This window comes from Mirounga angustirostris, unplaced genomic scaffold (assembly GCF_029215605.1).
Source record: "Mirounga angustirostris isolate CCGP_5_RB_7025 unplaced genomic scaffold, mMirAng1.0.hap1 SCAF_13, whole genome shotgun sequence".
NCBI classification, from domain to species: domain Eukaryota; kingdom Metazoa; phylum Chordata; class Mammalia; order Carnivora; family Phocidae; genus Mirounga; species Mirounga angustirostris.
Window position 1 is genome coordinate 89,578,010 of NW_026991721.1, and position 25,552 is coordinate 89,603,561.

Below are 25,552 nucleotides of genomic sequence, written 5' to 3' on the forward strand. Positions count from 1 at the left end.
GGACACACTGGGCTCACACTGACCGTCCAGGATAGTCTCCCCATCTCATGGTCCTTCATCACATCTGCAGGTAGCATATTCACGGGTCCTGGGAATTCGAATGTGGGCATCTTTGGGGGGAGGGAGTGTTACTCTGCCCCCCATAGAATCTACGGCCCCACCCTCCGGGTCTAAGGCTTGCTTCCTTCCACCCTCCAGTTTCTGTCCTCTCCCACCTCCTGGCTTTCTATAGGAGGCCTGCCCCTCTATCTCCAGGAGCACTCTCCGGTGCCCATGCTGTGCTGGGCCTCCTTCCCCTCAACTTCAGTCTCGCTGAAAGCCTCAGAGTGCCAAGAGTTCCCTATCTTTTCATTACTTCTTTCCTCCCTGCGCCCCTTCTACCCACCCCCCGCCAACCGCACACCACCCCAGCCTCCCAATGGCTTTCTAAAGGAGAAATGCAAAGAGTTATTGCTTTTTAATTACAAGTGCTATTGTAACATCTATAAGGAAGAACACTTAAAGCTTAATTGAGACCAAATGTGAAGTTAAATTAAATGAATAACTAATTAACGTAATGCTCCTGCATTAGCCCCAAGTGAGTGCTGAGGCCCAGAGAGAAGGCAGGTAGCAGGCTTCCGGGGAACAGTCGGTGCCCAGAGCCGAGGTCGGGCAGGGAACCTGGGGCCTGGGAGGCCTTGCGGCGGGGCACATCTCGGGGCCGGGGTTCCTCCGCCTTTGCCATCTCCCCCGCACTCCCGCCCACAGCCCCCCTCCTCGTTGCCGAGACCAGGCGCCGAGCTCCGCACGCCTTCTGCGCACCCAGGGCCCACTGACCCCCGCGCCGGGCGCGAGCGGCACGGCCCGCCGCTCCTCCGGGCCCCACGCTGCCCTTGGAGGGGCTCGCTCAGCCTTCCTTTCAACGTCCTCCCGCTCGCAGGCGCCCTCCTACCTTATCAAACTAGCCGCCTGCCCGAGTCCCATTCGTCCTTCCTCCCCCCGCGGCCCTGGGACCGCCCTCCTGGCCGCCCCTCGCCCTTCAGGCGGGACCGGCGCACGGGGAAGCCTCTCGGCTCCAGTCACCATCTCCAGTGTTGCCCCGAACTGTTCCGAAGGGTGTCCGTCTGCCCATCTTCCGCCTTTCCCAGACAAGCGCCGCAGGCGCGGGCAGCGTGCTGGACCCTGACGCGTGTCCCTTCGCGCCCGTCCTCCGGGCTCGCGTCAGGACCGGCTTCTAGGCGAGCACCAGGCTCCGCGGTCGCCAGGGGGGAGGCGACGGAGTCTCCCAGGCTTCCCACCCTGGCCCGAAACGGAAAGTCGGTGAACAACGGAGCGCCCTCTGCTCGCGTGTCCCCGCCGGGACGCGGGAGGAGTGCGCGGGCCCACGCCGGGCTCGGCCGGGGGGTGATGGCGCCACCTAGTGGCTTCCCTCCGCCAGGCGCGCCGACGCCTCTGCTCTGAAAGAAGCCTCGGAGAAAGCGGTCTGTGAGGCCATGCCCTGTAGCACCGGCCCGGGGCGGGGGGCTGAGGACCTAGAGGTCCCGGACCGTCTCCTGCTTTCAGAGCCCCAGGGAGTGAGCGTCAGGCAGTTGGAGGCGTCCCAGTTTGTCACAGGGCAGTGTGCACTGTGTCAGTGTTGCCCTGGCCAACGCCACAGCTGTACCGCCCGCGGGGTCGCGAGCATTGCTCAGGGACCCCGACACCCCGACAACCCGGGCGGCCCGCCAAGCCCCGACGAGGACGAGCGCGGGCGCGGCGGGCCGAAGGCATCTGTACTGCGCCGACGGGCGGCGTCGGAGGTCCGCGAGCAAAGCCAAGAGCTGGCCCGGCGTGCCGCAGTGCGGGCGCCGGGGGGCCGGGAGCGGGACGGCAGGAACACGCGCGCGAGGGGGCGGGGGGCCGCAGAGAGCTCGGGCCACTGCCCGGGTCACACGGGCCTGAACGAACCAGCAGCCCGCCTTCGTGCTAGTCTCATCACCCTGGGCCCTGTGCTTCTTCCGGGCCCGCCGTCCACTCCGTTCCCAGAGCAGGGCTCGCGTGCGGGGAGCCCTCGGTCGTCACCGGCACCAGTGGCTTCAGTCAGGCCTGCCCCACTCCCGGCACTGTCCGGACATGTGCTCCTTCCCTGGGGACACGGAGGACTGGGACGACGAGACTGGGGCCAGGGAGGCCCTCACGCTCCGGGGAGGCCCAGCCCCAGGTCCAAGAGCCATACCTCCCTAACTACCCGCCCCTCGGCACCTCCCTTGCCTCTCCCCGGTCCTGGCCCCGGAGGATTCAGCAACAACACTTTAATTGGCTCGGGTCAGGAGTCAGAAAGAGGATCCAATGCAGGGTAGAAGGGGTTCCAACATGGGGAAATACACGAGAGAACTGGCTCGTGGACAAAGGAAGGAAGCGAGGATGGGCGGCTCTGAAACAGGGTCAGAAATCCATGGACAGGGACAGGCCGATCACTGAGGTTCACTTTCCACATGGGAAGGAGAGACACACCTTTGCCGGGCCTTGGCACATGTCAGGCCCCTGCCTTCTGTCTTGGATTCTGAACAAGCAAGAGTCTGAGCATATCCTTCCCTTACCAAGCTGGAGACACCACTCAGCTCTGATCCCCAACCCTTCTGCTTGCGCTTCCAGAGCTCAGGGCCATGAGTCCTGCATCCCTCATGCTGGCAGGCCCCTTCCCGCGAGAACCTCCCAGCCCCTCTGCGGCCCTGTCAGCCCGTCTGTGGCCGGTTCCATTGTCTTGCCCCCAGTGAGGGGGCAGGAGGGAGCACTTTGGGCATCAGCTGGGGCCCTCCGTGCTTCTCTTCGAATCAGGACTTCATATCTCTTTATACCTGCAGGAGGGGAGAGAGGCAAGCGAAGAGAAAGTCAGACACAGACAGGTTCATAAGCTCCTGCCCCAGTGGAGGAATAGGCAAGGCAGGTTCGTAGGGTCCCTTACTAATTGCCTCTCATCCCTGGTCTTTGTCATTAGGGCTCCCTTCTTCCCCATCAGCAGCAAATAGCAAGCCAGGATGATAATGAAAACCTTGCAATGTTGGTGCCCCATCTGACTGTCTGACCAAGTGGGATCACAGATCCCATCCCGTCCTTAGCCTCAGATCACCTTGTCGGGTGCTTAGGGATGAGCACCCCCATGTTATACACATAAGCATGTGGGGGCTCAGAGGATATGCCCACGGTCTTATTAATGAAAGCGAGCCAAGAAGTCAGGATCGGCCGGGGATTTCGGGTTCTAGGCCCAGTGCTCCCCCTGCGCTAGCAAATTCCTCCGCTCCCCACACACCGGCCTTCCTCAGAGGCGGCCCAGCTCAGGGTGGCAGGATTCCAGAGAAAAGCAAGCCCCCACACACCTGGGTTCAAATTTAGGCTCTGCTGGAGGACTTAGGCACATTCCCTGAGTTCTGAGCCTCTGTTCTGTCATCTCTAGATGACAGAACTGACCTCTCATGGTTGCTGAGAGGTAAGAGGCAGCGTCTGAAGGCAGACTCAATTCCAGGCACGGAGCAGATGCTGACTAAATATCCCCCCCCCCACCACCACTTCCTGCTGCTTTTCTCCCCCTCCCAGCGTCCCCTCAGGCCGGGCCCAGGAAGGCAGGTGGGCAGCACCAGTCCCCCTGCTCCCTCCTCCAGGGCAGGCATGATAGACGCTGCTCATGCCTCCTGCTCTCAGTGTTGCTGCCCCTGAACCTGGAAGACGCCATCCTTCAGGGGAAGAGCTTCCCCGGATGTTGTGCTGGTCACCATGACCCCAGGGGCTCTTTCCACACATTCGCCATCCAGGACCAGGTCCACGGCTCCGGCCAGCTCCTCATTAGCCAGAACCTCCTGCTCAGAAGGAGAGCCAGAACGGCCAGAGAGAACATTCCCCTCAGCACCAGCACACAGCCCAGCCTCTTGCTGGCTCTGCCTCGGCCATGACCCTATATCTGTGCAGCTCCCATACCCACCACCGCTGGGCAACAGACAGAGAACACACCAGGCCAGCCACCGAGGCTTGATTTGAGTTTTATCCCAGAGGCTTTGATTGGTTGTTGCTTTTTTCTGTACACCCCAGGCAGAAGGGCCAGATGATCTTGGCTTCTGAACTTTAGGAGGCACGTAGGGCTCAGAGTCTGAGTTCAGAGGGAAAACGATTTCCCTGGATCCTGCCTCCATCCTAGGGGTACAGCCAAAGCCCTACCGCTCCCCCTAAGGAGAAGAGTCTGCCAAGCTCTGTGGCAGCTCAGGCTCCTTAGGAAACACTTCCCAAGCACCATGCTCTGCTCAGGTGGAGAGTCTTCGGAGCTGGCCCCCAAGGAACAAGAGGAAGTTGGAAAAAATCACACTGGAGGTGAGAGGATTTGCATGCAGGCCCCACTCTAAGGGCACATTAGCCACCAACTTGAAGAAAATACTCACAAAGTCATGGGACTTGAGGAAAATACTACCGCGGGTGGGTTAGGGCCAGACTAGAGCTATGGAGACACACGGGGACAACAGAGGACACATTAGTGGGGCTGGGGGTAGGGGTGCAGGGAGCACCTCCAGGGTCCGGCCCCAGTCCGGGCTGCAGGTGGGCTCAGACTGGGTGTGGAGAAGTGAGCACTGGTTTTCACTCCATAAGAGGTGAGGTTGGGGAGATGAGGCCACAGCTGTCTGGAGGACTGGACTCACCCTCTGTCTCTGCTCAGGGATGACTTCCAGGCTAGGAGCTCTTTGTACACCAACCGGCAGAGGAGCTGTGTCCGAGGCACAGAGGGAGGGGAGGGCGACATTAGCCTTGACCACATGGTTAGTCCCCAGTGCTAGGTGACTGGGGGTGGGGGGGCTGGCAGGAAGGAAGGTCGTGGGCACACAGTTTCATGTGGCAGGGGGTGACCCATGGGAGGAAAGGGATTCTGAGTGTCGGGCAGCTGATCTCATTGTCCCAGATACCCTCATGGCCAATGCTTTGGACCTCCAAGTTTCCAGCCTGGCAGGACAGGACATTCACCCCCACCAATACCCATCTGTGTACCCCCAAGAACTCATACCAAGCAGGCCAGAATGTCGGCAGAGATGAGCATGTAGAAGACATTGTTCCAGCCTGTGGGGGAAATCAGCCCGGCTAGCAGAGGCCCCAGAGCAGCACCTGCGCAGAACACAACGTCAGAGAAGGGCACCCGACAAGGGGCCCTAAGCTCCCTGCCCACCCGAGGGCGGCATTCCGAGAAGTGTGCTCAAGACAAGGCTCAGGGCTCAGCTGCCAGGGGCCAGAAGCTAGAGTCACAGACCTATGGACCCAGTGCCGTCGATGATGGCCGTGACAGTGGAGAGTGCCTTTGAGTTGCCCTTCAGGCTCTTGTGAGTTCCCTGGGGAGAGAGAACGGGGTGGAGAGGCCAACTGCAGAGGTAGCACCAGGACTGGGAGTGGGACTAACTCGGGGCAAGGCAGCAACTGGGCCTTGGAGTTGAGAGGAAAGGGAGGGGGGCGATGGCGGATTCTGAAGGACTTTGAGGATCTCCTATACCAGGATCTCTGTGCACCAGGGAGGGGGTAGGAATGTGGGGTATTGGACCTGGAGACCCCAGGCCCTGACCAAGCCCCCAGAGTCATGCCCAGCCCCAGGGAGGCAGCCCGCTTACCAGGTCAGCAGAGACCGCAGTGGTGATGAGCGCGTAAGGGCCGTTGACCAGGGCCCCACAGACGATCAGCATTACTGAGGCAGTGACAGAGACAGCTGGTTAGGGATGAGGGGGCCACCTCCAGCCCCAGCCCCAAAGCAGGTGAGAGCCCCAGCCCCAAAGCAGGTGAGAGCCCCAGGCGTGAGGCTGAGAGACTCCACTTCCCTGTGCCTCCCACCAACGCCCCCAAGCCAGCTTCCTGGGGCCCCCAAGGCAACGCTCTTCCTGTATGCTGGCCGGACCTGCGGCCACCCCCTCACCTACGGAGTTGGTAATCCCGTTCTGGCCAATGTAGTTATACAGGAACATCTGAGAGAGGAAAACAGAGAGGCAGAGTCACACCCAGGCCTCCCCATGGGCTGCCTGGGTTAGACTGGAGCCCAGAAGTCTGGCACACCCTCTCCTGCCAAGGAACCCCAGAGGCCACCTTACTCCTTTTCCTTCTCAAACCCAGACCTCTTGGTCTTTAATATTCCCCGGGATGGGATGGAGGGTCTAAGATGTGGGAAGCTATTGTTTCCTATTTCTCAAAAAGGCTTCTGTCCTATCTAACCTTAATTTTTTATTCTTTCCTGGGCCAGAAAGTTTAGCAGCTGGCCTCCCCCTTCTCCACCAAGACCAAATCCTTGCTAACCCCTTTCCAAAATTCTCGGTCTGAATCTCTTTCCTGTGCCGCCCCAGGCTTCTCCTCCCCCAGCGTGCCCACGGATGTACACGCACACAGAGAGACAGGCGTGTGCATAAACGCCCAGGTGCGCACACATTTCAGCAGGTACGTGCGAGCATGCGCCCTTCGCTCCTGAGGTTATACGCACCATGGGGGCGGCCAAGATCAGCATGACGCAGCAGGTGGTGGCCCTGCCGTTGGTGTAGTCCGAGATGAGCCCTGCCATGATGCCGCCTGGAACACAACCCAGCTGCTCCAGGTGTGACCATGGCCTCCCGCTAGCGCGGCACCCCAAACTTTGCCCCCCACCCCACTCACCCAGGCATGGGCATCCGGAACCAGCAGAGCTTCTCCCTGTGAAGCCCTCCCCGCACCCACTGCTTTATGGGAGGATCAAACAGGACGGTCAACTTTCTTAGTTGGGCAGGAGCCCTTTTTTCTCTGATGCCACCTACCCAGGTCACGTCACATTGGACTCGTCCCTTCCTTCTGCACCCCCACAAGAGAAAGGGGGAATACTGCCCAGGGCAGAATACGGCAGGGCCTCACCCATGATGCCACCAACATCGAAGAGGGTAGACAGGTCCCCGGCCTGTTTGGCACTAAAGTGAGCTGTGGAAAACACAAACATGTGGTCAGACCTGAGGGCTCGGAGCAAACGTCGTGGAGTGCCACGGCCAGAAAAAGCCCTGCGGAGCACCTGACCCAGTCCCACTGCCTCCAGTGTCAGAGGAAGGAGTGCGGACCCATGGGAAGTCATTGGCCAGGGTCACAAGTAAATTTGCAGCAGTCTGAGGCAGGACACCCTTTCTGCCCCTCCACCCCATCCTTCTCCCCTTGCAGGTTGGCTCTGACCTCTCAGAAAAGGCTTCCCCTGAAAGCACTGGGGTCTGGCCCAGGAGAACCCTGTCCCACTGGGCCACTTTGGCCCCGGGGGCACCACTGCCCTTGCTGAGCTGCAGCTCAGCCAGCCCCCTTCGTGCTCTGCTCCTGAGCTCCTGGCCCGCCTCCCCCAGGAGCCTCCACACCCGTGTGATGTCTCCGCTAATAAACAGAGCCAGGAAGGAGACTCACAGGCAAGTGGGGACCTCAGGATTGGATAAAGGAGGGTCCAGAAGCTGGACCTGTAGCCTAACCCTCAAGGTTGACTCACTGTGAAGTCGGCACCAAGGCCACAAAACAGAGTCCCAGTGTCCACAGAGCTGCTCTGGTGCACTCCCTCTATCTTTAGAGAGGCCCTGTGACGAGGCTGTTGGGCAAGTTATGGGCTGGGATTTGGCCTTGCCACCCTGGGGGGTGGAGGCCCTGGGCCCCGGCAGAGCTCTGAGGGCAGAGGCGGGGAGAGTGGGCCCAGAAGGAGGGTGCTGCCGCTGACCCAGGCACCAGGCATCAATCCCAGGAGGCTCCTGGCAGCCCCTGGGGAGATGAGAGCGGTGTTCACCACCAGGCTTCAGGCAGGGGGGTACCTCACCAGGCCCTCTTCCTGGGGGTGCGGGAGGCTTTCAAAGGCAAATCTGTCCCTGCACCATCCAGTCCCTCCCATCTACGATGAGCCAAGCAGGTGGGGGTGGGTGCTCCTACACTCAGGGCTGGAGAAGAAGTTAGGAAGGATGACAGAACACAACTTTGGGTTCCTAACCCCCAGCTCTGGTCCAAGGGAAGAAAGGTGGCTGGACTCGGGGTCTATGAGGTGGTGTACAAGGTCTACCTTCCGACTGAAACTAAATAAATAAATAAAGTCTCCCTTTGCCCTAGGAGAGGTTCCGCAGACATCCTGACTATGTTCTGGAGTCACGCGCATCACATGACAGATTTCCTCTCCCCATCAGAGAGGGCCTTGGCCTCCTCTGAGACCCCGTCCCCCCTCTTCTGCCCCTTGCTCTTACCCACATTGAAGATGTAGAGGGGCAGCCAGTAAAGGAAGGTGTAGCTGACCAGCTTGGCAAAGAGCAGGCACAAGGAGAACTCGACCACACCCTGGAGAGCACGACAGAGGGTGTGACGAGAGGCACACAAGACATGCTTGGCCAGGGCTAGCCCCGGGACTGGCTCGGCCGCCCCAGCACCACCACCACCTACCGCGCAAAGCCACCTCAAGTACATCTCCATCTCAGTCAAAGCAATGCTGCGTCAGGGCAAGCCTCCCATGCTACCCTCCCCAGGTTGGCAACTCACCCTAAGCACCTCGTATAAAGAAATTCTGGAAGCCACAGATCCCCCTGAGCATCCCCCCATCTCCTGACATCCATCAGGGACATCTAGAGAGCCTCTCGCTCCCCTCCATTCCTTCTCACCGGGATCCGGAGCGCCCCGAGGAAGCTGATGGCGGCAGGCTGAGCCCTTGGCTCCTTGGAGTGCCTGGCCGCACTCTCCGGACTGCTCTCCTTGTTAATGCAGGGACCGTTCCCACGGTCCGCAGGGCTGTCCTGGTTCTCGTCCAGCCCATCCTGGACAGAGAGGAGCCCTGGCTGTGGGCACAGCCAAGTACACCGCCCACCAGCTGGGGGATAACCCACGTGGGAGGTAGAGGCTCCTAAGCTGGGGGAGGTACGCGCCCCGCTCCGGGACCGAACGAACGTCCTGCCAGGCCCGATCAGGCAATCGGGGAGCCAACCCAACGGCCTGGCATTGAGCCTGTGGGGTAACTGTGGGCGCACGGGCCCCTCCCCCAACTCCCTAGTCCTCTCTGGGACCTGCCCCTGCGGATGGAGGAGCAGGGTAGGGGGCGGGCTGGGGGGGCTCACACTTGTGTGGTGCTGAGGAGTCGTGCAGTCCACATCTTCTGGGTCTGCAAAAAAGCCAAACTCCTAAGAAGGTTCTAGGCCCGGTGTCACTAACTGCCTTGCGGACCTTCATTCTCTGGCTCCCAAGTGGCCACACTAGCGGGCTGAGCTGTGTCCCAAGGCCCTCAGGGAACGTGGAAGAGGACAGCGGGGGAGGAGCGTCCTGTCACCCGCCCCATCCCCGGCTCACACTTCAGAACCAGCACTTGCTGAGCACACCACGGGCCAGGCAACCAGGGGCCAAGTGCACAGCTCCCCGGGCGCTTAACCCACCCTAGCAAGTAGAGGCTGTTCTTCTTTCACAGACGAGACAACTGAGGCCCAGAGGGGCTCTTTGTGCCAGGCCACCCACACCGGTAATCCTCTGCTAGAACCAGCTGCCTTCTCCCAGGCCCCGAGAGGAGAAGGGCAGGCTCAGTGCTGAGCCCTGTGGGGAGGGAGGGGGCCACTCACATTCGATGAGAAAGAGGAAGGTGAAGACACCCATGGCAGCAGTGAGGACGCCCGGGACCACAAACGACAGGCCCCACTGCTCGTTCACCCACACGCCAGCGATCAGGGAGCCCAGGATGTTGCCCACGGATGTGTGTGAGTTCCAGATGCCCATGATGAGCCCCCGCCTGGAGGGGAGGGAGGCAGGACAGGGAAGGAAAGGGGAGAAGAGTAAAAGAAAGTCAAAAGAGAAGCACAGGGTTCATCACAACCACCCTGGCCAAGTGCAAAAAGCTGGCTGCCTCCAGCCTGCAAAGCCCAAAGACAACCAGTCAGGGAGGTGAGGGAGGGCTTGCCTGGTGCCAAGCAAGTGACTGCAAGGCCTGGGGCCCTGTGCCCCCAGTCAGCAACTGGAGCCAGCTCACAGAGGCCTTCCAGATGGAGCTCTCCCCACCCCGGGGACATCCAGCCCCCACCCCTCTCCTCCCTCTTGTCCCATGGCTGCTACTCTACAGCACTTGCTGGTCCTCAACCATGGCCACCCTGCCTCCACGGGACATGGGTAGTGCCTGGAGATTTTTAACTGTCCCAGCTCCGGGTACCCTACCAGCATCTAGAGGGTAGATGCTGCTAAACATCCTGCCATGGGTAAGATTGCCCCACAGCAAAGAATGATCCGGCCCCAAATGTCCAGTAGGGCTGAGCTGGAGAAACCCTGCTCAAAAGCAACTTTTTTTTCTTTTTACCCAAAAGCCAGTCAAGTATAAAATAATAATAATAATAATAATAATACAGTTTTAGAGGCTTCATTTTTGCCTTCATGCAAAATGGAAATGCGTCGATTATGAGGAGAAAGTGTAACTAAGGTGGGCTGTTTTGTGGACTAAAACCTTATCCATGAGAAAATCAGTAATGCTTTTCAGTTACTAAAACATTTAACTAAACGTGAAAGTCGGCAAGACGGACACAAGTTTCTAACCTTTCACCCTGAAATCACACTAGGGGCCATGAGTGACCTCCTCACTCCCCACAGCAGCCCTCCTGGGGTACCTCCCGCTCCTCCTCCCTCCCCACACTCACTTTCCCTTCCCGAACCAGTTGCCAACGCAGGTCACCACGGAGGGCCAGCCTGTGGTCTGGACAAGTCCATTACAGATCTGTAGGGAGACTGGACGTAAATGGGACAGGCCTGGGCCATGCCGCAAACTCCCTCTGCCCCCTCCCGGGCTGTGGGGCCCTCCACAGCCCACACTACGAGTACCCCCTTCACACACACACACACACACACACACACACACACTGCCACAGGTGGATTTCTCCTCTGGCCCAAGACCCTTTCCTGCGGAGACCGAGGCTCTCGGGCAAACTTACCGAACAAACAAATGTGTGATCTGCATGATGGTGAGAAGTGGGAAGAAGGACCCCAAAGCTTAAGAGAGGAGCACTGGGCTGGGAAGGGGTTATTCACCGCCCAAATCTGTTATTCACCACCCAAATCTGCCATGACCAGGGGTAGCTGGGAAGGACTAGGGGCCTCCGCAATCCTTCCCATGACGGAGCAGCGATCTGAGTGCAAGACCTCTCGTACCTGGATGAGCACAAAGTACCAGAGCATGTGGATGTTCCAGAAATATCCTAGGCCAAAGAGCGAGGTGAAAAGGCCACTGAGCAGCATTCCAGCTGAAAGGTAGTAACGGAGGGGGAGCCGCTCCCCAAAAATCCCGCTGGAGAAGAGAGTTGGACCTGTGGTTAATCACCAGCTGCGCTCCTCAGCTCGGCCACCTGCTTCCTCCCCGACCACACCACTGAGCCAGCCCTGGCCCCGGGGACCACCGATGACCCCTGTGCTGTCTGCCACCTGCCGGGGGGGCCCTTGGGTCCCCACTCACTGGACCTCCCTGCCTTAGTTGCCACTGATGAACATGCTCCTTGAAATGTTCTCTCCTTGGCCTCCTCACCCCCTGCCCTTGGCTGACCGCTCCTTCTCACTGACTTTCCCTGGGGCGCGGTCCCTGGCATCAATTCTATGGCTTCAACCACCACCTACATGTTACGTAGCTCCAACCCGGCATCTTCCCCCCGCCGCCATCTCTCCCCCTGCGGGATCACACCCAGATGCCTTCTGGACATCTTAACTTGGATGCCCCCCAAACGCATGCAGCTCAGCACTCTGAGACTGAACTCTCCCTCCTTCTTCCCCACTCGGTCCCTTGGCGTGCCCCTCGGCTGAGTGAGTGTGGCACTGCCATCCTCTGTCCCTGAGCTACCACACTGGTGCGGAAGCAGCTGTTGATGAATCGGGCACCTCCGCTAGGCTGTGAGCCGCTGGAAGGAAGTCCCCTACCTTCTTCACCTTTGGTTCCTGGCAAAGACAGCAGGCTTGCTGCGTCAAAGCCATGTTTGCTGGGCTAATTTAGGCCCAGGAGAGAATGGGGCTTTTCCTAGCCATGTCTGTGTCCAGGGCCACCCATGAAGGATCCCAGTTCAGAAAAAAACCCATACTCCAGCCATACCACGGCCACTGCCATCTGCGAGAATAACCTCAGAGGGAGCATCCAGGGAAAGGCTTTCCAGGAAAAGAAGCTACTAAAAACGGGATCTGCCAGGTGAAGGAGTAGGCCGGGTGACCGTGGGAAGGAAAGGAGAATGGCCAGGGGCTGGTGGTGTGTGCCCACGTCTTGGCCTCCTATCCGCCTGGGGGAGCCATCAGCTCTGGACCCCCCCACTCTGGGACAGTCACAGGCTCGGCCTGTCCCTTACCTGATGAACATGCCGATGGCGTAGGCCACAAGGAAGGCGTTGTCCACGGCCCCCAGTAACTCCTTGTAGTTGTTCTTATCTGACAACAGATGGGAGAGACAGAGAGCTGGTGCTTGGCTGCCCCCGCAAGAAGCCCTTTCTGGCCCCGGACAGCCTCTTCCGGGGGCGGGAAGATGGCCAGTGGGGAAGAGCATCTTGCGCCGTTCCTACCAAATGGAGCCCAGTCACACCACGTCGTGTCGTTGAGGCTGTAGCTGTCGTTGATGGGCTTGACCAGCTCCGAGCAGTTCTGGTGCAGACGGCTCTGAAGAGGCAAGAGGGTGCACAGGTCAGGGGTCACCTCCCAGAGCCAGAGCCCACTCAGCCCAGAGACGAGCAGACAGTCTCCCTCCCCAGCCACACCAGCACCACCCCGCTCCTTCCTCTGGCATCTCCCCCTGCAGGAACAGGCTACGGGGCGAGTGGCCGCGTCAGACCCTTGGTGAAGGCCAAGGAGAGTCTGAGCAGAGCCCGTAGGGCCCAGGGTCCCTGCCCTCCTGTTCCACCCACAGCCAGCAACACTGCTGTCAGAAGGAGCACCCAGGGAAGGCTCTCTAGGAAGAACAACTACTAAAAGAACAACTACTGAAGTCGGCCATGTGAACACGTTGTCTCCGTGACTACGGTTAGGGATTAAGTTCCAGACCATTCTACTAGAGTTTATTTCTGGGGGGGGGCCCAGCCTCTCCTGCATTCTTCCTTACCGCCAGGCCAGCCTCACCTTGACGACACTGATGGGCTTCCTGGACATGTGATAACAGGTATAGATGAAGAAGGTCAGCAGCAGGATGAAGCCTCGGAACCTGCAGGGAGAGGCAGCTGTCTGGGTTAGCAGGAAGCGGGCCTCAGCTGGAAGCTCAGGCAAAGTATCCCACGGGGCCCTCTCTGGCAACCCCAGGGCCTCAGCACCACCGACGCTCCAGCTCAGGGTCCCCACCAGACACAAGTTCCTTGGGACAGAGGCCAAGGGGAGTGTGGGAACAGATGCCCAGAGGCCAGGGTGCAGAGAGCCCTCTCTCTCTGGTCCCCAACGCCTGAGGCCTTCCAGCAGAGCTGGCCCAGCACCAGCCCCCTAGACAACACAAATTATGCCCGCCCTCTGTCCCCCCGACCGCTCTTGTCACCTCCCGTCACCTCTACTGTCCTATGACCTCACGAAGGTCAGGACACCCCTGTGTGTGCCTGTGTATACTGCTGAGACAGGGTAGCAGCCAAGTAGAATTGTTTTTAAACTTCCAGAAATGGTGGGAGCAGGTGGGAGGCTGCCGTGGCGGACGGGTCTGTCTCTAGAGGGAGCGCACTGCTCCTCTTAAGCCTTGAACACACCCGGTATAGCAGCTGCTGCAGCCTAGCGGGGACCAGAGCCCAGACAGCGTTGGGAATGTAGCAACGGTGGAAAAGCCCGTACCAGAATCCACATCCTCATCCCCGGGCCCAGTCTGGTCCATCCCACTGGACAGAAGGATCATTCTTTCCATCTGTGGCTCACACATCACATGTGCCCTCTCCTTCCCCCGCTTCTCATCCCAAGGACCGGTCTGGGATGGAAAGAACAGTTCAGCGAGGCACCACGCAAGTGTCTACCCCACGCCCGGCCCCTGCCCTTCTCCGAGGATCTGGGGGATGGGGCTCGATGTCCTCCTGAGTCAGTGTTTGCTTCCCCAGCAGAGCATCAGCTGAGCTGAGTCAGCAGCCAGCAGCCAGGAAGTACATGGAAGACAGACCTCAGAATGGACCCACAACCCAGGAGAAAGGGGAAGGCATTAGGAAAGATCCAGAGCCTTGGGTTATTCGAGATCTCATAGAGAAGGATGGGGAAGGGTAGGAGGGGCCCTGAAGCCCTTTCTATCCCTCAGCTCCATGAACCTAAGGGACAGGCATGGGAGCTCACTCTGCCCTCTTTAGGGATCTGCCTCCAAACCCCAAACTCACTTCCCCCAAATGTGCCATGAAGGTTACCGCTTGTGAAATACAGGGGGATTTCAGAAGAGCCTGGATTTGGGTTGGGCTCCCCGGCCGCTTCTTCCTTCACCCTGGACTTGAGCCTCCTACCTGGGTTCTCTGACTCCCCTCTCTCCGCAACCAGCAGTCTAACCCTGTTCCCAGCCACCCTGCTCCTCCCACACGCACTCCCCACCTCGATTCCATTGCTGAGCCTGCAGTGGGATGGAGCAGAGACTCTGGCCTGCTGTGGCCTGCCCAGATGCTCCCTGGAGAGCAGATAAGGAGGATCAGCAGGGGCCCACACTAATATCCTGACCTGTGAGATTCCAGCCCTGCCCTCCTCCAGGGGCCCGGCCTGCCCTTTCCCCCAGCTCTGACCCCAACCTCCAGTAGAAAACCTGACACCCAAGAGAGCAGAAGAGTCATGATTCTGGGGGGAGTGGGGTGTAGGGGGGGCAGGAGGTCCTCAAACATGTCAGGCCTGGCATCAGTGCGCTCACGGACTTCCTCCCTGGACTCCAGGGAGGCTCAGGGAGGAGCTCAGAGTCCCATGGCTCGCTGGGCAGAGCATCCTCGGAGCCAGGCCTCCTGTTGGTCCGATCCACTTCCCATTCTGCAGTCCTCTTTCCATCCCATTCCACCTCGGCAGCTATTCTGAGAAGGCGGCCAAGGTGCCACCGTTCAAAGGGGCCTGGGGCCACTGATCAGGTGGAGGGCTGAGCTAAGCTGATCAAGGGCTGCCAGACTCAGAGTCTCTCGCAGGAAAGACAGCTGAGGGGCTCCTGGGCGTGTGGAACCACAGGTTTCACTTCCTTTCTCATGAGCCCTTTCTTCAGAATCAAGAGGCCCCAGGAAGGGAGTAGGGACCATCTACACAGCGGGCCCCGGGGGGCTGTGCGGGGAGGCATGGCTGCCGGGGTGCTGGGCCAGGCTGGGCTGGCAGGCCAGGGACGATGAGGCCCCCCGACGGCTCCAGGTGAGGTCGGCTGCCCCGTGACCCTCCAAATCTTTGTTAGCAGACAGTGGCACTTCTTAGAATCCTCCCCTCCCCCAGCCCAGTAACCAAGTTAGATAGAGGCGAACTAGCTATCTCTTAACTGCTAGCAGGCCGTCCAGACTCGGCACTGGGACTTCTTCGGAGGTAAGGACAAGGATCAGTGTGTCCCAAAGCAGCGACAGGTTAAAAACAAACAAAAACCCCTCAGGACCTACTACGGCCAGCACAACAACCCCAAACCACAAGAAACAGCACAGGAGCGGGGCTTCGGCCTGAGGAGGTGGAGAGCAGCCCCCGAGCCCCGGCAGCTACCCAGTCAGCCCCAGGGCCTGCTTCCTTGCTTTGTAGCCACACTGCGACCCTCCCCACCCCCGGTCAGGCCAGCGGGGACTTAAGCGCCCTCATCAGCCATCCCCTACGTCCCCGGGCCTCAGTCAGGGGCTGCTGGTAGATGCCTAGGCTGCTCAGGTAGCCAGGTGGCAGACTGGCTGTGGCTGCCCGTGAGCTGGGCGCTTGCCCTGAGGAAATGGGACTTGGTGGCCTGTCCTTGGACGTGCCTATTCTGGGACTCCGCAGATTGTAAAGGATGGAGGCTGGGAACAGTAAGAACCAGGCCAATGGCGAGAGTGCCACCACCCCAGCCCCTCCCAAACCCTCCACTGCCCCTGGGAGACACCCCGGTCGGGGAGCGGCCAGCCTGGAACGGACGCCACAGGGCTGAGCCTGGAGCCAGGCCTTCAGCATCAGGATGGGGCAGGGGCAGGCCACGTCTGGGAGGGCCCAAAGCCCTCCTGGGGCAGAAAGTCAGCCCAAGCAATCCTCTACTTGTTCCCCTTCCTCCAGCTGGGACTCAGGAGCTTGCTCAGAGAGATCAGCTTGACTCAGAGCTTGGTCCCAAGATCATTTCCAGCAAAGGGAGTGATTGGCCGGTAGGCACAAGAAGCCCAGGACTTTATAGGAGAAATGAGTAGAGAAGATCATGATCACTTTTAGGAAAGAGGAGAGCTTGGAGAAGGAAGCTCTGTAAGGGAACCCCGAGTGCTCAGACAGAATGGAAAGACATGGCTTTCAGCTACAGCGTGATGTTTTGTTTAGGCAATTGGAAACCTCTGGAAGAGTCTGAGAGTTGGAAGGGTTTGGAAGGGGTGGTCGACGCTATGCAAACAGCACAGATGGAAATGCGCTGAGGATGGCAGAGAGTCTCTCTGAGACTCCTCTCGAGAGCCTCGCGAGGCCTAGCCCCATGCCTCGCCCTCATGCACCCCTGCCCCTGAGCGTGAAGGATCCGGGGTACGAGGCATGAGCCGGAGGCCCAGAGGACAGCAGCTGCACTGCCCCCCGCCCCCAACACACACACCAACTCAGGGACAGTCACGTGGGGAATCGTGGCCTTCAGAGACTCTGCCCCTGGTGTCTGACCTCCATCCTGTTGTTACTTTGGGGTGGTTCCACTCTGACCTCAGCACTCAGTCGGTACAGTTTGAATGGAAGAAGTAAGGCCTTGGCCAACCACATCGATCATTCCAGACCCACCCCGGGCCCTAAGTCAGATACCCTCCGCAAAGCCAAAGGATGTCTGAGTCTGCTCTGCAAGAAGGGAAAGAGGAAACGGCAGGGAGGAAGAGGAAGCAGAAGGTGGCTGGGGCGAGGGCATCAATCATGAGGGCGGGGGAGGGGACGCCACAGGGTCATGTGCTCTGTGACCAGCTCTGACCCTGGGGGGTGGGGGCAGGGACAATAACGTGTCCCCCAGTTTCTCCTCCCGGATCTCCAGTCCTTCCCAGAGCAGCCCCTCACGGCCACAGCTCACGGTAAGGAGCCCTTTCTGTGGCCCTTACCAAGCACTTCTTCGCAGTTACCAGGAAAGCCAGACAACACAAAGCTACTCAGGCGGCATCGGGGGCCCCCGCAGAACAGGGAAAATAACGTCAGACTGAGACCAAAAGAGGCTGAGTCCTGCCACTGACCGTGGCCTTGGGCAAGTTGTTGAACTCTCTGAGCCTCAGTTTGATGTTCTTTTAAATAAAGAAAGAATAAATAAATAATCAGGTCCTGCACGCAAGAGTGTGAGAGGGTTGAGTGAGATGGAGTGGGTGAGGAAGCATCGGGCGAATGGCAGGGTCTGGGGCTGCATTTGAAGGTCTTCTGTGTCTGCTGAGGGTGGGCGCTCGGATCTGGCAGTGGGAGCCCTTGGAAACTCTGGAACGAGAGCCATTTGTTCTGGTGGCAGCCAGTCGGCAGCCTTGGCCTTTCCACCTCACAGGGGAAGATTAGGGCATGGGGAACAAACAGTGATGTGGGAGATCACAGCCCCCGCCTTTCTGCCTGCCCAAAGCCTTCCTCCCCCCGGATTCCTGCTCATCCAGCTGGTCCCTCCTCCCACAGGCTCCTCTCCTCCTTGTCCTGAGCGCCTCTCCCTCACGGGGCCCCAGGAAACGGCCCCAGCCCCGTAAGCACCGGCCACAGTCATCTCTGGCCAGGGGCCCATGTTCCCAGCTGCCCCCAGACGTGCCCTCGCAGACGCGAGGCCAGAAGGCAGGCACCGGCCTGGGCCCGGGCTTGGGGCACTCTCAGGCCATGAAGGAGCTCCCCACCCCATCCCGACACAGAGGAGGAGGGGCAGGACAAACACCTGCCTGGGCAGAAACCTCTGGGGCTCTGACTTTCGTTCGCACACTCCCGGCCGCCTGTCTCTCTCAGGCTGGTCTCCAGGGACCGCTCCTTCCACACCCTGGGCCCCTGCCAGCTGCAGCTACATGATGTCAGTCCCCAGCAGAGCGGAGCCACCGAGCTAAGGCAGCCTTTTCCTCCTCTCGAGGTTGGATCCATCCCTCCGACCATGGAAATGCACAAGCGCTTAGTGGTGACCAAGGACTGACTAAGCTAGGCACTGGGCCAAGTGCGTCCCACAGCTTCTCATTTAATTTCACCATAACCCTGTGGTGTAGGCACACCGTTACTTCCATCTGAAGCCTCAAAGGGATCGAGGGACTTGTGTGAGGCCAGCCGCCCCGTGATCTCTCCCCTCCCACACTCTCAGCAGGAGGAGAGCAGCAAGACCCCCGGGCCTGGGAGTCGGACTAATCTGGATGCAAATTCCGGCTCAGCCGTGTACTAACTAGGCAGGGCTGGACAAGCTACGAAACTTCTCTGTGCCTCATTACACCCATTTGTGAGGCAGGGAAACAAATCCTGACTAATCCACAATGTCTGGCACAGAGTAGTAGAAACAGCGAGGAGAAGGATAGTCAATAATTCAGGTCTAGTCAGTGCTTAGTATGAGCCTGGCCCTGGTCAAAGTACTTTACACGTTGTACCTCACGTAAGGCTCACACAATCTTGTGAGGTAGGCATCCCTAGTATCCCCCGCTCGCCACACAAGGAATCCAGCCTCCGGTGTCCTAGCCCAGGAAGGTCTAGCTAGATCTGCTTTCTTCAATTCTGCTTAAATACCCTCCTTGGGGACACATGGAAGCAGTAAGTTTGAGAAGAGATTGATCCTTAGCTCCAAGAAGGTAGGACCAGGTCTTAATCATTACTATGAGCCCAGAGTTCAAAATAATAATGTGCCTACAGTAGGCACCACATTAAATGTTTAGTGTTTGATAGGAGTCCAGACCTACACCCAGCAGGAAAGAAGGAAAAGGACACTTACTGAGGGCCCTTCATCAGCCACGGGAAGTCAAGAATGTTCTCAGATCGTGTTTATCCTCCAGAACCCACCTAATTTTCACCGATGGGGAAACCGAAGCTTAGAGAAGTTAACTGCACAAGGCATACAGTGGTGAGAGGGTTTCAATCCAGATCTGTCTTAAATCTGAGAGATGTTGGAGAACACAGTACATAATTGGAGTGATACTTTAAAAAGTATGCGTCAGGGGCGCCTGGGTGGCTCAGTCGTTAAGTGTCTGCCTTCAGCTCAGGTCATGATCCCGGGGTCCTGGGATCGAGCCCCACATCGGGCTCCCTGCTCAGCGGGAAGCCTGCTTCTCCCTCTCCCGCTCCCCCTGCTTATGTTCCCTCTGGCTGTCTCTCTCTCTCTGTCAAATAAATAAAATGTTTAAAAAAAAAAAGTGTGCGTCATCCTTTAAATGACATGTGTGGTTGTGGAAAGCTGTGTCAGGTGTATCCATGAGCTCTTCTAAAATGCTGGTATGGGACAGGCTGTTTCTACTTACCTACCCTCCCCAACCCTACTTTCTCTAAAAGAGAAGTTACTCTGGTTAAAGGGTACAATTAATATATATGAATGAAACTCTATTAGGAATAATAGTGGCAGACACGTACAATTTGGCATACACAGTGATGAGATTTTTTTATTATTATTAAGAAGAGAAAAAGAGAAGTTTTATCCTAAAGTAAAATGACTGGTCATTCCAGAATAAGAAAGAGGACAATAAAGGACAAAACCTGAATGGATAAATTTATAAAAGGCTTGTGAAAAGAGAATTTGATTTGCTTTGGATGATAGTATGTGCAAATAATGAGTCTGAAAATAAATAATTATGTTAAAGTTTTGTCCAAATCTGGTTCAGTTTTCATTTATTCATATTATTTTCAAAAAGAGGCTGTGGTTCCTTTAGTATCAAATATATCGATGTGAGAGTAGAGTTTGGTTTTCTCTCTGTAAAAGTGACAAAATTTTCTTGAATGTTGGTTATTGGTCTGCTCCTAAAGAGAGCTTGTAAAATGTTATTCTTTTACCTCGTGGGTAATCTGCCTAGATCGCAAAAATCTGGTGTCTTACAGAAAAATTTTCCATACTTTTTAAAACAAACATTTTTAGGAAACAGCTAAGTTTCTTTACAATGTTACCTTCCATGTTTATTTTTTAATGAACTATCGTCACTTTCAAATGGGTAGACAAGAACAGTTTCTTAGGCACTCATGATAAGCATACAAATGTCCTAATAACTTTTGAATTTTTGCCTTCCCAAAATCAAGTCCTAAATGCAAAATAAAATAAAACTTTCTGGACATCTTTTATACCTAGAATTATCAATGAGATGTCCAAGAGGGCCCCTGGAAAATTTGTTTTTTCACTTTTTAAAAAGAGAGGTGCTGCAAATAATTAGTTTTATTTGATATGTTGCTATTGACCAACTGCATGGAAATAATTGTGAAATCAGAAGAGACACTCAGCCTCGTCTAGGTTAAATTTCTAAAGGTAAAATGTTATTATTTACATAAATATTTCACAAATTGTATGCTACATGAGCAGTTCCTCCAGATTTCTCAGTGCCCTCTGGGTCCATGATCTGCTCCCAGGAATCAGCGCCCCGGAGGTGCTGTCTGATGATAACAATACAGGGCGACCAGTCACGATTTCAGTTCTGATTTAAAATGTTACCTGGGCTGCAACCTTACTTCTTTAATTTGAATCGAACACCTTCTAGGTCAGTGGTTTTCAACTCGTGATGTACATCAGATTTCCTAGGGAGTTTTATTAAAATACAGAGGTGTAGGGGCACCTGGCTGGCTTAGTAGGAAGACTGTGTGACTCTTGATCTCGAGGTTGGGAGTTTGAGCCCCACGCTGGGTGTGGAGGTTACTTAAATACATAAAATACACATGTGTAGGACATACTCCAGACTTACTGAATCTCCTGAGTTGATATTCTTGGTATGTCCTTGGTATATTATATAAATTATACCTCAGGATTTTTAAATATCTCAAGATTTTTTTCTCCTTACAAATTGTGTTCATCCATTTTTATAAATCAAGATGTAATGTTCACCATCTTCTTTGCATTTACCTTACTATGTTTGTAGATGTTGTCTAGATTTTTAATTGGCTTGATTTTGTTTTGCATAGCTCAGGAACAACCACATTTCCTGGTTAGCCACATTATTCTTGTCATGAATTCTCATCAGGTTGTTCACTTTGGAAAAGTATCTCTGTCACTTACAGTTTTTTCATTCTGATGCTTCCTAAAGGCTCTGCAATCAGCTATAGACCAAAGGTTTTATCTTTACCAATCGAGAACTATCTCAGAAAAGCACTGTACCAGGCATTCAGTCTTGGGGACAGGCTTCCCATGGCATTGCTTACACATCTTTAAGAACATACCAGTGCATTGAGTCAGGATTTCCAGAACTCTAGTGAAGAAGCAGACAGATTTATGAGATTGCTAACCCAAGATTCAGGGGAATAAGAATCACATAGGCCTAAGTGAACTGATGAGGGATGGCTGTCATTTATGTTTGGAGTATTGTTGATATTATAGTGTTCGGTTTTCTGGAAATAAGGAAGCCCTTTCCATTTCTTCTTCAGCAGTGAATAATCCATAAGGATTTAGTAGACTCTGTTTTTGTAAACTAAAACGAAACACTTAACAAATATCTTATTCTCCCTACCAGACAGCCCCACCCCCCAAATTCAGAAACTTTTGTTGAGTCTTCCCGCTTTTCATAACAATATGGCTATTAATAAAAGTTCAATAAGAAACTGTCCTTTCGTTGTTGTTTTTGAGGTAGGCTCCATGCCCAGTGTGGAGCCCAGTGTGGGGCTCCATCTCACGACCCTGAGATCAAGACCTGAGCCGAAATCAAGAGTCAGATGCTCAACCGACAAAGCCACCCAGGTGTCCTGTCCTTTTTTTTTTTTTTAAACACGGATGTAATTAGAAAAATTGATTATATAACCAAGGCCTTATGTGGAATGTCATATTTGACATTGATGATCCTTTAATCAGATATAGCCAGCCCCTTTTAAGGAACTAAGGTGACTGCGTGGAGCCAATACTAATAAAACCCTCCCAAGAAAACTGGCTCACTGTGCTCCCTTATAGGCAAATAGGAAGGTCATTCCCCGACAGGCCCAGGATAATTAGGATATTTGGGGGACTTCAAGAAAAGAGGAATTTGTCCACATTTATAGGTACAGCCATAAAACCTAGTGTGAAAACCAGTGTCGTGGCTTCCTAATCTCAAAACAGTAAATAATAAATAATAATAAATAAAGGCTTTTAAAAGTCCAATCTAAGATTTCTTATGAAAACTTCCAGCAAAGCAACTCAGCAAGGCCTGTACTGTAGATTGACACTCTTGCTGTACCTATATACAGAATCAGATCAAATCTTTTTTTTTTTTTTAAGATTTTATTTATTCATTTGAGACAGAGAATGAGAGAGAGAGAGCACATGAGAGGGGGGAGGGTCAGAGGGAGAAGCAGGCTCCCTGCCGAGCCGGGAGCCCGATGCGGGACTCGATCCAGGGACTCCAGGATCATGACCTGAGCCGAAAGCAGTCGCTTAACCAACTGAGCCACCCAGGCGCCCAGAATCAGATCAAATCTAATGAGACCGGCCTTATTTTGTGATCAAGAATAATCTTTGCAACTATTTTTGATCAAAGCAGGGGAGACTTTAGGGAAAAAAATGTTTCCCTGGGAAACTGTGCATTGTCTAGAGGACACCCCTCCACTTATCAGATTTTAGCCTTTCCTTGACTTTGGGCTTTTATAATTCTTTGAAGTGGTAGGTAACTGATAAGTCATACAAACTATGTGTATGAAATGACAGTCTCAAGTTAATAGTCTTTCCTCCCAACCTGTGGAAAAACCAGTTTTGTCTCAATATTCCTGATTTACAAATGGGCAAGTTCTTCAGATTCTTTTTTAATTGTGGTAAAATATACATAACATAAAATTTACCATTTTGAAGTGGCATGAAGTACCTTTGCGTTGTCGTGCAACCATCCCCACTATCCACCCCCAGAACTTTCCATCTTCCCAAGCTGAAACCCTGTGCCCATTAAAAAGTAACTCCCTCTTCCCCCCTTCCTGGACTTTTTAACTGATCATAACATTTTCTGCCTCTCTCATTATAAGTAAAATAAAATCTTTAACACATGTTCGTTTTTATATCCTATCAGAGTCATGATTTCATCTTTTAATGAAAAACATTTTAACAGGCCTAAACTCAAGAAGGATCAAATAAGTAATGTAAATGAGTGAAGAAGGCTGGAAGCGAGTGAGGGCGGTCACCAATTGGCAAGCACTGTGGGCGATCAACCATCTCAATTTGCCCAGCACGGAGGGGGTTGGGTATGTAGGATTTTCTGTCTTAAAACCAATAAGTTGGTCATCTTAGGAGCACCCACCCTATCTAAAGGTGATCCTCAACCCCTAGTAATATAATTTGGGAATTTAGGCCTGGTGTTGCTAAACTGTTTTTCAAGAGAAGCCAGGGATCTGGCTATTTACGTTAAATTTTACAGTTTGTAAATGATGGCAACTAACACAATGTTCAAAAAACACTGTGTAGACCAAGCAAACTGCTCCAGTGTGTGGCCTGTGATGGAGAGGGAGCTGAAAGCCCTCCACCGCACCGCACAGCCCAGCATGGTCAGGAGGAAGGCTACTGCAGGAGCCCGGGCACTCCTTGGTGGGGGGACGGTTCAGCCGACGAGCAGCTGCGGCTCTGATCTGAGAGGTATGGCCCTCGGGGCCCCGGACCCCCTCTAGGTGAGGTCCCAGGACCCCTGAGTTCTGGCCTCTGTCTTATCCAAGGAGTAGGAGGGAACAAAAGGGACACTCCGCCACCCCACCGGTTGCCCAGCATGCAAGCCCGGGTTCGGTGGGGCGCGTGAGGCGGCCTGTCCAGCGGCACCCGGCTCGTCCCCGCCCCCCCCCGCTCCGCTGCCCCACCCCCCACCCCGGCCCGGCCGCCGGCGCTCCCTGCCCCCCGGCGCTCCGGGGCCCGGGGGGAGCTGCTCCGGAGCCCCGAGCGCCCCCCTTCCCCAGCCCCGCTCACCAGCTGTCCCTGGAGAAGGCGAGCAGGAAGCAAACACCCGGAGCCAAGGAAGACCGCATCGCGCCCGGCCCGTATCCGAAGCGGAGAGGGTGGCCGACGGAGGGCGCGGAGCCGGTGGCCGACGGAGGGCGCGGAGCCGGGCGCGTGTCCCTCTCTGGCAGTCCGCCAGGTTTAAATGCCCCGCGGCCCGGCCCGCCCCGGCTCGGCGGCCAGTCGCCAGGAGCCCCCGCCCCCTTGCATCTGAAGGCCCTCAGGGTCGGACCTGTCGCAAACCGACCCGCCAACCTCTGGCACTTGCATTTTCTTGGGCTCGGCCTCGCCGCTAGGGACTGGCGGCCCTCGGAGCTTCTAGGGGCTCCTCCCGCTTTGCACTTTTGCTCACTTCCCGCCTGGGTACCGAAAGCTGCGAGCCCAGACTGTCAGCTCTCTGCGACCTTCCGTCGGCCCCGCAGCTGGTTCCTGCAGCGCCCCTCTGTCCCGAGAAGGAGTGGCTCCTGGTAGACACACCGGGAAACTGAGGCACGCGGGGGGGGGCAGTACTGACATGACACCTGGTGGTCCCCCCATTACACTGATCTGAGTGCAGGTGCACCCTCAGAGCACAGGAGGTTTTTCAGGGCATTACAGTATTGACCCAAACATATCTCTCAGGCCCACCTGCGGCTTCCTGTCCCAATCCGATTCCAGGCTATGTATTGAGCCAGACAGGACTCTACCACTCCCCCTCCCCAGGGAGACTGGCCCCCCCATCTACTCTTGTGGGACAATCTTACAGCCAATCCTGCTCTCCCTTCTGGAGGTGAGCAGCCAGGCAGCAGGGAAGGAGCACAGAAGTCTGTGCCCTTAAAAGTATTCCTCAGGGGGCACCTGGGTGGCTCAGTTAGTTAAGCGACTGCCTTCGGCTCAGGTCATGATCCTGGAGTCCCGGGATCGAGTCCCGCATCGGGCTCCCTGCTCGGCTGGGAGTCTGCTTCTCCCTCTGACCCTCCTCCCTCTCATGCTCTCTGTCTCTCATTCTCTCTCTCTCAAATAAATAAATAAAATCTTTAAAAAAAAAAAAAAGTATTCCTCAGGCCTCGAGCCTGAAGACTTCCAGGGTGTTTCCTCCTATAAAAAGAAGATATTGTGAGATCTTTGGATATGAACCCAAGGGTGAACTAGACAGGGCTAGACAAGAAGCATTCACCTGGAGAATAAAGCTGTGAATAGAACATAAAATAGGAACGTGCCTGTGCAAATTGGTTTCAGCCCTACCACCACCCTGCCCCTAACTCTTAGGAGTGCTCAGGGCCTCCGTGCAAGGTCAGAGAAATGGAGCAACAACTCCGCCAAACAGGTCGGGGCCCAGAATAATGGGCTTGGCTGTTCCCAGGCCTGGAATCAAGCATAAGGAGGATAAGCAGAGTTGTGAAACCCCGTAAACGCCGGGCAGTCAGGGGGCAGAGGTCTGGTGGCAGAGATGAAGACAACAACAAGCAGGGGACAGGAGGTAAAGGGAGAGAGGAAAGAAGGAAAGAGATGGAAGGACGGAGCCAGGGCTGGATT

At 55.7% G+C, this 25,552-nt stretch overlaps 1 protein-coding gene across 1 annotated transcript; it reads right to left on the bottom strand.

Annotated features, from left to right (window-relative positions):
- Positions 1 to 2,255: 2,255 nt before the first annotated feature.
- Positions 2,256 to 24,415, bottom strand: SLC37A2 (solute carrier family 37 member 2). Its single transcript, XM_045894769.3, has 18 exons — positions 24,008 to 24,415; positions 13,033 to 13,114; positions 12,483 to 12,576; positions 12,273 to 12,351; positions 11,101 to 11,236; positions 10,593 to 10,669; positions 9,534 to 9,700; positions 9,042 to 9,085; positions 8,592 to 8,744; positions 8,184 to 8,274; positions 6,847 to 6,909; positions 6,446 to 6,531; positions 5,891 to 5,939; positions 5,592 to 5,665; positions 5,240 to 5,318; positions 5,000 to 5,097; positions 4,641 to 4,705; positions 2,256 to 2,816 (listed from the first exon to the last, which is right to left on the bottom strand). The coding sequence occupies exons 1-18, from the start codon at positions 24,064 to 24,066 to the stop codon at positions 2,801 to 2,803; spliced, it is 1,512 nt and encodes a 503-aa protein (XP_045750725.1). The 5' UTR covers positions 24,067 to 24,415; the 3' UTR covers positions 2,256 to 2,800.
- Between the last annotated feature and the right edge of the window lie 1,137 nt (positions 24,416 to 25,552).

Coding starts and splice junctions, on each gene's coding strand:
- SLC37A2 (XM_045894769.3), bottom strand. CDS start 24,066: ATGCGGTCTTCCTTGGCTCCGGGTGTTTGCTTCCTGCTCGCCTTCTCC. Junction 5,319..5,591: donor CTGCGGTCTCTGCTGACCTG/GTAAGCGGGCTG, acceptor CTCTCTCCCCAG/GGAACTCACAAGAGCCTGAA. Junction 4,706..4,999: donor CCGACATTCTGGCCTGCTTG/GTATGAGTTCTT, acceptor CCTCGGACACAG/CTCCTCTGCCGGTTGGTGTA.